General features: G+C 40.1%; 1 protein-coding gene across 1 annotated transcript; it reads right to left on the bottom strand.

Moving 5' to 3' along the window:
- Positions 1-310: 310 nt before the first annotated feature.
- KU70 (ATP-dependent DNA helicase 2 subunit Ku70-like protein) lies at positions 311-11,013 on the bottom strand. The gene is made up of 19 exons (XM_048672375.2): positions 10,637-11,013; positions 10,447-10,527; positions 9,819-9,935; positions 9,152-9,266; positions 8,576-8,681; positions 8,043-8,160; positions 7,838-7,921; positions 7,712-7,770; positions 6,413-6,546; positions 6,287-6,330; positions 5,119-5,195; positions 4,781-4,928; positions 4,123-4,184; positions 2,844-2,904; positions 2,092-2,184; positions 1,906-2,023; positions 1,553-1,655; positions 1,043-1,226; positions 311-688 (listed from the first exon to the last, which is right to left on the bottom strand). Exons 1-19 carry the CDS (start codon positions 10,697-10,699, stop codon positions 575-577), a joined length of 1,881 nt encoding a protein of 626 aa, XP_048528332.1. The 5' UTR covers positions 10,700-11,013; the 3' UTR covers positions 311-574.
- Between the last annotated feature and the right edge of the window lie 1,754 nt (positions 11,014-12,767).

The raw sequence follows: 12,767 nt of genomic DNA, 5'->3' as shown, positions 1-12,767 counted from the left end.
GTGGGCCAAGAATTTGAGTAATATAATACCACAAAAGTAATTCAATTAGGCTATTGCCGTTTTGCAGCTAGGCAAATATTTCACCTTATTTTTTTAAAAAAAAAAGAAAAACTCCCATTGCACCGACCCCCCAAACGTGCTTTTCATACTCCCTTCATTCCTAAATATAAGCCTTTTAGAGATTCTAATAAAGGCTACATACAGAGCAAAACAAGTATGTAGTCCTTATTGAAATCTCTAAAAGGAGTATTTAGAAACGGAGAGAGTAGTACCATTTGGAATGAATGGTGAGCCATACCAAAAAAAAAAGTAAACTGTCGACAAAGCGGATGGAATAACCTTTGTCAGAACACACTTTCACCAGCCACAAGACATCTAAGACAACTCCATCCCAAGTTGCGTGGCACAAGAGCACATGCATGGTTTCAAACAAACTAACATGGAAGTCACATTGGCACCCGATACTGCTATACAAAATCGCCACGGCCCAAACAGAGAGGGCGGGTCTATCATCCATGGCTACATAGGATGCACACTAGACGTCTTGCATATTCCAGTCAATGATTCTTGTTTCTCACTTGCCTAGATGAGTCAAGATCCTGCTGATGATGGCGTCTTTCTTACCAGAAACCGGGAGGCCATGCGCCGTCAGGTAGGTCTTCAAATCCATCACTGTCATGTCCTTCAGCTGCAAATTAAAGATTCAGAATTTTGCAAAACAAACATCAGTGTGGTTAACTCAGAAAGGTTTGGATGAATGGCGCTATTCAGGGATATCAAAGAAACAACACATCCAAATGTAATTCATGTTTCAAAGGTGCATGCATAGTTTGACATGTATAACCTCATTTTCTGTGGATTCTTGGTGGAACTATAGTTCCTAAAATGCCAAGATCTGGCATATTATGCTAACTAGTTTTGTAATTACAGCATGGGTTGTAGAGTGGGCGACTATCAAAAGACCAATTTATCGCAACAGTTTGCGTATTGAGCATTTTTTTTCATGTAAACATAATCTTTGTAATATAACCTGACTACTCACCTTCCCATTATCTGCAAGGTCTGCCCAATCATAAGCCGCGCTTTTCTGTGAAGCTGCATCCGCAATTGCTTTCCTCTTCTTTGAGGCCCCACCTTTTGCTGCTGCTGCCTCAGCTTCCTCTTGGTCATAATTTTCACCAAACACTGCAGCCTTAAATTCTTCTATAGCTTTAACTACTCCTGGCCTAAGATAAGAGTATAGGAAATATTCCACGATAAGGTACGGGACGACTGTTGTATGTTTCTTTTATAATACAAACAATACGTTTGATAAGTAAACCTTCAGCTTATTTAAGCATGCCCTAGATTGTTCTTTCTTATACGTATAAAGAATAAAAATATCTTAAGCTTATTTCAGCATGCACTAAATTATGTTTTCATCATCACTGTTCCTGTTTGGACGCAGGAACACCAAGATGGTTGACTATAGTTATTCAATAAGTTGCATTTGCAAGAAAGAAATGGCGGAATTAGGATGTAGCATACACAATTGACAAAAGAAAACATGTACCTAGCCAAGCCTTCTTCATCGGGAAGGGTCTCATCCTTTATATCCGGCATCTCATCCTCACCTAAAGCTAAGGCCTCCAAAATCCCGTAGTGTTTTTGTAATCCTGTTCCATGACAGAACAGAAACCACAATCGGAATAATGAGAAATTCACTGAATTTAGAGTCTGTGCATCAACTTAGTTCTTAATGCTCATTGCCATGCTAACCCAACAAGATATTGAGCTACAACACATCAGCAAGCAATCCTGGTCTATATAGATTGTAAGATAAGAGGCAAATCTACAAGTGGAACACACACATAAGTTACGAGTAGTTCTAACAAAAACTAAAATCAATTCTAGGTAGTGATTTACCTGGGTTAGCAAAATGGCGTACTGAGAAATGCTTCAGGTCAATACGTCTCAACAGATTCGAAGCTTTCTTTATTTGCTCATCTGTAGCGCGAGGTGCATCCCCAGAAGTCAGATGAACCTGCACATAAGTGTAAAATCATTCTGTTGCTTAAGAAGGGAAAATACAAATGCAGCACCAGTGGTTACCTCTTCAGGATATCTAACATCATCCGAGTATGGAAGATAGATCATGTGCATTCCAGGTGGCTCATCTTGACCACTCGAAGAAATAACCTCTTCCTGTTTTTCAATCCCAGTGTTTATTTTGGGAAGGAAAATAGTTGGGGGTTATGAAATTGTAAATCCAAGAAGTTCAGAGCCACAGACAGAAAAATCATGATGCATAATACAAAAAAGTAGAATGTGATGCAGGAGTAGATAATTTTCACACCATCCACTCGAGTCTTATCCTATAAGTGAGAAATGGGGAGAAGCTGGAACATGAAAGATTGGAAACTTGAGTATCACTACAAGAGGTGTTTGTAGAGCCAAGTCATTTCGGGTTTATTACAGTTTACCTCATTATCTCACTGAGAAATATCCAAGTAATTAGTTGAATGAAGCAAGTAGAAAATTTTCAGGGAAACGAAGCAAGAAGATTGAAGATTAGTCGTTTTTGTTCATGTAATCAAACCCAGATATTGACATAGTTCTGTGGTTGCCCAGAGATAAGCTATCGTGTGATGCATAGAACAATCATGTTATACATCAACTTGCCAGAAATCATTTTTTATGGAAAATAAGAAGGGGTTTTTGTGTGCAATTAACACCATTTGCACTGTTACATTGAATAGATTTGTCCTTAAAGAGGTTGCTCATATCATACACGTAACCCAGACTAAAAAGTTTACCATAGTAATCATTGCAAAACAAACATAAACATGGAAAATACATCTTACTTGTGCAACAAGGGCTACAAGCCGTGGGCGAGTTGGGGTCCCATAAAACGCAAGTGCAAACCTGAAATCATACATATCATAATTCTAAGTTTGTAGCACGGATCATATAACCGTAAAAAGAAACACGAAACACTACATTTATGATGCTATAAGCATGTGTACTCTTGTAATCTTGTTACAGAACACCTTAGTCTATGCCCAGCCATTTGTTTGAATAAACACATGAGAACATGTACAACATGCAAGGTTTTCGAGTCGACAAGTCATTCTGGGGTAGCGACTCTTGACGAGTCGTGCCGTGCCGATCGACTAGTAGAGGTGTTTGACGACTTCCAGTTACAACTCATCGACTAGTCGCGACTAGTCGTTCGACTCAAAAACAGGGGGACAACATGACACATGATAGCTACTCCCTCGGTTCACTTTTGTAAGACGTTTTAGACATTTAGGAAAGCATCTAAAACAGTTCAATTTCAGCTGTCTTAAACGACTTACAAAAGTGAACAGAGGGAGTAGTAGTAATAACATAGAAAGGTTTGAGATGATGGGTTGCTACAGAACATTATGTTAATAAGATAAGTGATTATCTGTTGATGTGGCCAAACTCTTATTGACTTTGGCACCTCCCATACACAAAAAGAGCCGAGTAAGTTGAACATACATGCCAAAGCGACAACCTAAAAAAAATATACAGCCCAGCAGAAGTTACAAGGAACCAATTAGGCATAGAAGGGGAAAACAGGTAAATGGCATTGACTGGGATCCTACAGTTTAGAAGAGTGCCAACCAAAAACCCATTTTAGATATGTGACCTAAAAGAAATAACTTTCCCTGTTGTGTACCGTATCACCCATTACCATGCTTTTCACATCATAAGCCACAACTCCTTTATCCTTTCATTTTCCAAACAGCCAGCAGACTACAGATCACACCATCAAAAATTATTTCAACAGAAGACATGACAAACAAACCCAAAACTACAACAAACAATGTTCCAACCACGTGTATTCGAATTCATTTACTTGTCGTGAATAATACCTCAACATCATACCCAAGTGGTTATCCCCAGAAATTATCCCAAACAACGAGAGAATGTAATGTGAGAACCAATAGTCCATACTAATTAGAACCAATAATCCAATACTAGTTCTTTTCAGTGCATCCTTATGATTCAGGATAGCTTTATGCACATTCATAGGTTTCAGTTCTCGGACAAGCTTTCTTCCTGAAGTGGTCATAGAAGTTGTGGCAGGATCGGGAATAAGCGATAGTGACTAACCGTCCAAGACGCAGCATCGAGCTATGTAAAGCAACGAACACACGAATGCTTCCGAATATTTGCTGCATCAAAGCAAAGGAGGTAAATCGCATCCACCCATTATTCAACAGCCCTAGTTATGTTCAGCATCAAGCTATGTAAAGCATGAAAATGTGAGTGCTTCCAAATATTTGCTGCATCAAAGCAAAGGAAGTAAATCTAGCATGCACCCATCATTCAACAACCCTAAATATTTTCAAGAGATCTATTTTAGTTACTAATAGGACAAAGTAACTAATCACTGAGCGAAGCATTATATTTTCACTAAGAGAACTACTCCTTCAGGCTGAACAAGAAGTAGTATGCACTAGAACCACCAAGTCAAACTACAAAAGTGCCCTCACATATAATGAAAAACATTCCCATCAAGGAAAATATTGAAAGTTTACAACTATTGATTATCTACCTAAAGTTAGAGAAGCACATATAATGAAAACATTCTCATCACAGAAAATATTGGAAGCTTATGAACAAGATTATCAGTCTAAAGACAGAGAGTAGAGACATAAATGGTCTGGACTCTGTAGAAACAACATAAAAATAGTATTCGAATGATGAACGTTATGCACAAAAGAACAAAGTACCCTTGGCGATGACCAATATAAGGAAGTGTTATTACCTCATCACTGGGGTAAATAAATGTTGACGGACTTAAGTTATGATAATCTTTTAAGCAATCCAATGGCTTGAACCCTAAAAGGCGAAGATGATGACTTGAAACCCTCTTCACATCAGACAATTCACGAACAGAAAATTTAACAACTTTACTGCACAAACATGAATACATAAAAGTGCTTTAAGATCACAAATATAAGCATCAAACTGAAACAAGAAAACAAATAATGGAAAGATTGGTGAAGAAATCAGGAAGCAGATACTGGAAGTATAACACAAATAAATCTAGAAACCAAAAAAATACATTATTAGATGACACTGTATAAACATATGTGTACTTACTCATTGTATAGCTGGAAGCGCTCTTGGGGAGCCTGAAGAAGGGCCCCGGTGTCATTGCATATGAAAGACCTTTCAGTCTGTATAAACATCATTTTATGTGTTAAGGGAATGTAAGCAAAAAGCAACTGTAAGAGAAGAGTTGCACTGTAAAATTTCCCTAATAAAAGGAAGTTAATGACAACAAAAACTCTCACTTCCATAAGATATGCAACATCTCATTATGTGAGTACATTCAGGAACAGATTCCGAAGAAGAAAAAAAGCCCAAAGACTGTACAATATGTAAAAGTGTTGAATGTTCTGTTATGCCCAAGAGGCACTATAATAGTACTCCTCTACACAGTGACTAGTCCTTGATCCGTTTCCTTTTTGTGTGGCAGACACATGGCATCTCAACCTTAACTCCCTTGAAGGTCAAGATATGCATGACCATAAAATAGTAGCTCTATGATCAAGACAGTAATAGCTGCTTACGTAAATGCATACTCAAAACATGTGGAAGTGCTGGGTACTGATCCTATACACAGGTTGCGTCAATCTTTTGCCCTATCATGGTAAAAGATTGGCGTTGCGTAATCTGGGTCTACAATAAATCAGTTACCACACTGTCAGACTATAGAATGTTGCATCATCAACCATGAAAACATTTTCACTTCCCGGTCAAATTAACCAAATATCCTTAAAAATTAGAGCAGGAAAAGAATTGCTTAGATGCTCTTTCAACATTATCCAAGAGATGGTACTGCATAGCCAGGATGTTATCTACACAATTCTTAGCTACCCTCCATATTACAAATATTTGTTCTGGAAATGCCTTCAGTCAAAATTTTCAAACTTCGACTATAAATATTGTTTCAAATATTTAGTTTGAGAACTTGCAAACCATATGCTTATATTTGTTTTGAGAAGTACTCATACTATGATAATTTTCTTGTGTTATGTATGCATACTATTACAATAGTAAAATTAGTGGTCAAAGGTAAATCTTGAAGACCATGTCAATATCCGAAACGACATGCATTTGTGATACAGAGGGAGTATGACTTAAGCCTACCATAAGCTCATCACAACTTTTGTAATGATAGCATAACAAACTATGAAGGTGCATCAGCAAAATCCAAAAAAGTAAGCAACAAAGAGCATATATTTTTCATAGAGCATAACTTTACCTTTAATGGAAGGTTACTGATCGAGTCAAGCCACGTAATCGTCCCTACAAATATAGAAGTAACACATTTACGCTTAAGTTACAACAACTTGTAAACAAGCATTGGAAAGACAGAGTCAGAGCATACCTGGAGCAGTTGGACGGATTAGCGCATATGTGTTCACCTCTATGCAAACATCATTCGTAATTGCAAATGAGAGAGTTTTGACTTTGCGCTTTTTCATCATTCGCTTTCTCAGTTGATCAGTCATATCCTCCAGCCTTCAAAGAACAACACTAGAATGAGGCTCAAAGTAAGTGGGTCTAAACCAAACTATCTAACTAAAGTAAAGCATAAGCATAACCTTCCATAATGATTAGGGTAACAGACTGGTAGCATAAAAATTATCATTCATACCAAGAGATGCTAAGATATACTCCAGCTAGAGCTTCTGAAAGCTCTACAAAGTTAGCTAACGATTCTTGTTGATGATCAAGCAAAAAATCCATTCAAGTTTTTGTTACGGGCGCAGCAGACCTACAGGCGCAGATCCAAGACAGCAACAGCAGCAGCATCTGAACCCACTTTGGACGGTAAGGTGATAATCGACTAGGACTACTAGTCCGTGTTTCAATGACCCAATCAGGAGAGGCGCCTGATTGCAGCCCAGAAGAGTTAGTATCCTAGTAGCAGTTAGCTACATATTAGAATATTACTAGTTGGCTATATGCCAATTGTGTATGGTATCCTTTCTCTAGGGTCTGCTATGTAAGTGAACTGTATAACTAGTTGAATTAAACAACAAATAGATTCTCCAAGTCACAAGTGTTCAGAGCCCTGCTCCGTGGCTGGGGAAGAGCCATGCCGCGTGTACAAGAGTGAACCGCTCTTGTGCTCAAACCACAATTCTCGCCTACATATGCATCCACCTCTTCCCTACACCCGGGCACATAATGGTTTTACAGCTGGATTAGTTCACACAAGAAGTGCACCTGAGGTTACTTAACCTAAATTTCATGCAGAACAGCAAAAAACCTTATGGAAGCATTTGTACGCTTAAACAAAGATTAACAAGTTTTCTTTGGCGAGAACAAAGATAACAAGTTAACCATTACTTCAGATGTTTTATCCTATGTTCTTATAACATGTGGAGGACAATGCACAGAGTTGACACCCACTACGCACAAAATTCGTGGGAGGACAATAGCAAGTCTACATAGTCACAAGAAACAACAGACTGTATATTTGTTCTCAGATCTGGTTCTGAGACACAGATTATCTCCATTCAACAAAGTTGCAAGCTCCCACTCGAGCACCAATATTTGTCTTTTTTCTTTTCTTTGCGGAAAGTAATTAGAAGAATAAGATACCGTTGAGTATTTACATTTGTATCAACAAGACAAGAAACAATCAAGAGTAAAATTGGTGATTAAAGAAAGAAATTACTTTTCACCAGCAGATGGCACGTACTGCACTACTTCATCTCCCTCCAGACCAATCAAATCCTGGGAGATGGAAGTTGCTTAGCATTTGGCACTGATACGGGGGGAGAGGGGAGCTGCGAAGACTTACTGCATAAAACAGGGACATGTTGAAATCCTCATCAGGCCTACTTAATGGAAGAAGTTCAATAGACAGGCCCAGATCTTGTGCATCCTGAAGGTAGGCAAGTAATTATAGAACAAAAACATAAGATCATTAGGAACATGCCATATTAATTTGCATCTGTGGGCTGCTTGGTGTGAAAACAGAATAGATGTATGTGTCATAGACAAACTTTTGCACGTTGAATTGTGGTCCTGATCATATCAGTCTTTGCTGCTCCTGTAATACCACCAAAAGGATCATCCTCATTGGTGAATATGAGGATTCTCTTACTCACAGTCTTCACAGATCTGAGGAATGAAAAAAGAAGAAAGGGGAATCACTGAAGTTGAACCACATAGGTGTTAACCATTACATTAGATGATAGGTTGATAGCTAAAGCACCTAAAGGATGCTGCATTCACTAACACGTAAATTTATGCTTCAACATCCAGCAAAACACTGTTAAAGCACCTAAGGTATATTGCATTCACTTATAGCTAATAAGTATAATGTGCACAATGATCTAGCTGATGCAAACTAGATCGTTGTGCATAATATATAGAAATTTAAGCTTTACTGCTGAACTGTATCCCCCAAGAAAGTTATAGACAATACTTGTCATGTATACAGGCTACACCTCTACAAAGATGTTTAATGCTACTGGGATGTGTTAATTAATATAAACTACGGCATCTGAGAAACAAAGGCGAAAAGTGAAGTTACCCTTTACGCAGCAGTGCCTGTGCAACCCAAAGAGCATTGTACAGGGTATTCTCTCGAGATCCAGAGGTTATTCCATACCGGCTTCCAATGTTATTCATAAAAGAATCTTGCACAAGTGAAAACAAAGATTATAATGAAAACATAATTGCTGAGTTCTCTCATACACAAGTACCCTACTCCAATTTTATCCATAGAGCCTTTCTATTCAGGCCAAAACAAAATGAAATAAACATCATGCTTACAATGTTCATGTACTGCTACTAATGATATTTCCTAGCTAACTTTCTAAAAGCATGGTTGCCTTACAATTTTTTTGTGACCAAGAGAACACAAAAGATGAAATCAACATGAGATGTAAAATGCCAGAATCAGTTGAGATAATACAATGTCTGAGTTTCAGTCTTGTAGCATGATTTTTATGCATGTGTGATATGGTATAAGTAAACCATCCAACTGTACAATTTCAAATTTTCTGCAAGTGTTATATACAAATCTGCTACATGGAAGTAGCCCAGCATGTGTATCACTCAAACTCTGATCAGCTGTGCAAAAGAACAATTCATTAAGTAGCATTACCTTCTACACAAGAAAATTCTTTAATCAGTCTTGCATCAGGCCTATCAAGTTGCTCTCGTTCTGTGACATTGTAAACATATACACCAGCCAGCTCCTGTAAATTTTTCTTTTCTTTCTGCAAGAGTTATGTGATAGCTATATCAAAGAAGAGTACCATGTAACAATAGCATATCAGTACCACTTCGTAAGTGTTCGAGGAAGTTGCACTTTGTAAGGAACATCATAAAAAGAATCTTATCAGATATTAGTAATCTACATAGTGCAAGACAAACAGTTCATCTCAAATTTTCACACATTTAACTGTTTGATAGACAAAAGAACAAACCATAGCAACATGTCATTTTTTCAACACCCGGCAGTTCTAATCAGTTCATTTGCTGATGGATGAAAGTGGATTTCAAAGAGATAATTGAAATCTTCAAGATCAGTGTCCACTCATCAGGCCTGATAACAGCAGATCTATCAAGTAAAACTAGGAAGCAAAATTGTCACAGAGAGCAATACACCAGCGAAGATTAAGGTCTCAACTAACAGGTTGAAACTCGAAAACCTCGTCTTTGCCGAACAATCACTTGCAGTAAAATCAGAGGACTTGAACCAGCGAATAAATTAACTAATAACTAATCAAGCATCGAGTTAAAGCTTACAACTATGAGTAGCAACTTACGGTGTTAAAGAAGCATATTGCAACTTCATCACGGGATCTCCCGATAATCTGTGTCTTCAGAGACTGCGTGATGCAGTTCACTATGGTATGGAAATGTGTCTCCTGCTTTTCATCTGGCTGCAAGAAACAGCAAAACCAAAATGCTACATTACCTAGCAAATGATTATAACCATGGAACTTCACACAAACTAAATATCGGCAAATTTACAACAAGCTCCTACCCTTACCATCGTATTCCCCCAAACCATTCAGTCTAAAACATAACCTAGAGTCCTAGATCAGAAGCAAACCCTCGAAAGACTAGCTACCTACTTTGCTTCTGCCGAAAACCAAGCATACTACTTGTAAGTTGCACCACTTAGAGAAAGTTATGGTCAAAGTACTCCCTCCGTTCCCAAATATAAGTCTTTTTAGAGATTCCAACAAGTGACTAAGTACGGAGCAAAATGAGTGAATCTACACTCTAAAATATGTCTACATACATCTGTATGTTGTAATCCATTTGAAATGTCTAAAAAGACTTGTATTTAGGAACGGAGGGAGTACATGTTATATACTGACTTAATTACAGAATGAACAGTGCTCTGGGGCTGTGAAACTATGCGCATATAAGCTGCTTGTGCTTCACCTTGGCGGCGTTGGCGGGGGTGAACATCTTGGGCGAGGCGTCTATGAGGTAGACGACCATCTCCTTGTTGGCCTCCCTCTCCTGCATCCAGAACCAGCACACGCTAGCATCAGAACAAATCGCGACGCACGCAGCAATCGAACCCAAGATGGAAAATGGGGGAAAGGATAGCGCGGAGCAGGGAGCGTACATGGAGGTTGTCGTCGTCCTCGTCGCTGTCGTCGCGGAAGATGCCCTCGGGGTCCAGGTCCATGGCGCCCGCCGGAACTAGCACTGGCGCGGGGAAGAAGGGGGCGCGTGGGGAACCCTTCCGATAGCTTCTGGAACCTTCCTGGTCAGCGGAGAGACGAGGCGAGGCGAGGGGAGGCGAGTCTTCCTGGTCACGGGAGTTGCGGGACGAGGCGGTGGCGTACGAGTAATGGACGAGCGGCGGCGCCCTCCTCGTCGGCGGAGACCTGGAGGAGCGGCGGCTGGCGGGAGTGGGGGAAACTCGGAGACGAGATTTTCTATTATTTTTTGGACGGCGGAGACGGTGATATATTGGTAGAGGCCCAGTCCACTCCAGCCCACCTGTCACCCCGCATCGACGACTCCCCTGATAGAAAATTCAGTGCGTTGCTATAGCCCATCTATTTATTTTTTGGGCGGCGGAGATGGAAGCAACTAGTTAACGAGCGCTTCTTTGGGAGTCTCGTAACGATCAGCGCCATTTGACGCGCTCTTAGCCATTTGTCACGTGTCGCGTTCTGGACGCTCCCTTCGATTTTTTTTATTTTTCCGCACATGTTTTCGGCTTTTTAAACGGTTTTTTTTTCGGGTTTTTCGATATTTTGGTTTTTCTCCAGTCTTTCTTAGCTTTTCGATAAAAAAAATTCAAAAAAAAAATTGCACGAAAAAACGCATTTTCTTTTTTTTCCTTTCGCAAAAGTCACGGTTTTTCTTCCGCGAGAGGCACGGTTGTGCTTTAGCAAAAGTCACGGCCGTGCCTTTCGGAAATGAAAAAAAACGTGTTTTCTGTTTCTTTTCTTTCACGAGAGTCACGGTTTTGCTTCCGCGAGAGTCACGACCGTGCCTCTCGGAAAGGGAAAAACAAAACGCGTTTTTTGTTTTTTTTCTTTCGGAAGAGTCACGGTTTTGCTTCCGCGAGAGGCACGGTTGTACTTTCGCGAAAGTCACGGTCGTGCCTCTCGGAAAGGGAAAAAAATACGCATTTTCTGTTTTTTTTTCTTTTGTGAGAGTCACGGTTGTGCTTTCGCGAGAGTCACGGCCGTGCCTCTCGGAAACGAAAAAAAACGTGTTTTCTGTTTTTTTTTCTTCCACGAGAGTCATGGTTTTGCTTTCACAAGATGCACGGTTGTGATTTCGCGAGAGGCACGGACGTGCCTCTTTCGGGAAGGGAAAAAACCATGCTTCCGGTCCGGTTTTTCCATCCGGTTTTTTCGTGAAAAAAAAAAGTTCGTCAAAACCTATCAACATGGAATCTAGTTTTGAAAATCTCAACGCGAGGAATCCAACGGTGAAAAACGGTTCGAGATTTGGACGCACGGTTTAAGAGATAAAACGTTTTGAATAAACGGATCTACAAAAAAAGGGAAAACTCCCAGGCCACTTGTCGCGACCTGGTAAAGTGGAGTGTTCTTTGCAACGAGTACTCCTTAAGGCTGGTCATAGTGGGGAGTAACTTAGATTAGTGTCATATGCATGACACTAGTCTAAGTTACTACCTTCATAATGCAAAGTAATATAATAGTAGTGTCATAGATGGCTTCATTTATTAGCTTGTAGACTTATCTTGTTTTGGGAAGCGCTATGTTACAGTAACATATTATGTTACCACCTCACATTAAATACTTGCCACGTAAGCAAAAAAAAATGAAGTGCGCTATGTTACTAGCTAAGTTACTCCCACTATGACTAGCCTAATTAGTGATTTCGGCGAAGATAGGAGTGCTAGGCGCCAGCGTGCCGGCCAAAATTTGGGTCGGTTGCATGAGTCGGGCGATTGCGCCTTCTTTCTTGTACATCATCCCTTCTCTCATTTTTCCACGCGCGTCCAGGGAGAAAAGCGTCCCCTGTGCCGGTCGACCTCCCCCGTGTCTATCCTTCCACGGAGGGCGCCGCTCCTCGCTCGTCTTGCCATCAACATGCTCGCAACCCCGCTATCGCAGTTGAAGCTAAATCTCGTGGTCGTTTTGTGGCCTTCGTCGCCTTGATTCAGCTTCTATCGTTTACAGCTATCCGTCGGCTAGTTCCAAGACGTGGGCCTTGTGGTTGTAGCACCCTCGGCCATCGCCATCTGCTCGCCGCCGGCGTCGGCTTCC

Source organism: Triticum urartu, chromosome 5A (assembly GCF_056163025.1).
Source record: "Triticum urartu cultivar PI428250 chromosome 5A, HENAU_Tu73, whole genome shotgun sequence".
In the NCBI taxonomy this organism is placed as follows: Eukaryota; Viridiplantae; Streptophyta; class Magnoliopsida; order Poales; family Poaceae; genus Triticum; species Triticum urartu.
The sequence above is the reverse complement of the archived record's forward strand: the minus strand, read 5'-3'. Positions and strand labels throughout refer to the sequence as shown.

Bases quoted from the DNA above. Each gene is read 5' to 3' on its own strand.
- KU70 (XM_048672375.2), bottom strand. From the start codon at position 10,699: ATGGACCTGGACCCCGAGGGCATCTTCCGCGACGACAGCGACGAGGAC. The intron at 6,547-7,711 runs GTAATTTCTTTC...TGTTCTTTGAAG, and splicing joins GTGCCATCTGCTGGTGAAAA to GCTGGAGGATATGACTGATC. The intron at 2,185-2,843 runs GTAAGATGTATT...ATTGAAAAACAG, and splicing joins TTGTAGCCCTTGTTGCACAA to GAAGAGGTTATTTCTTCGAG.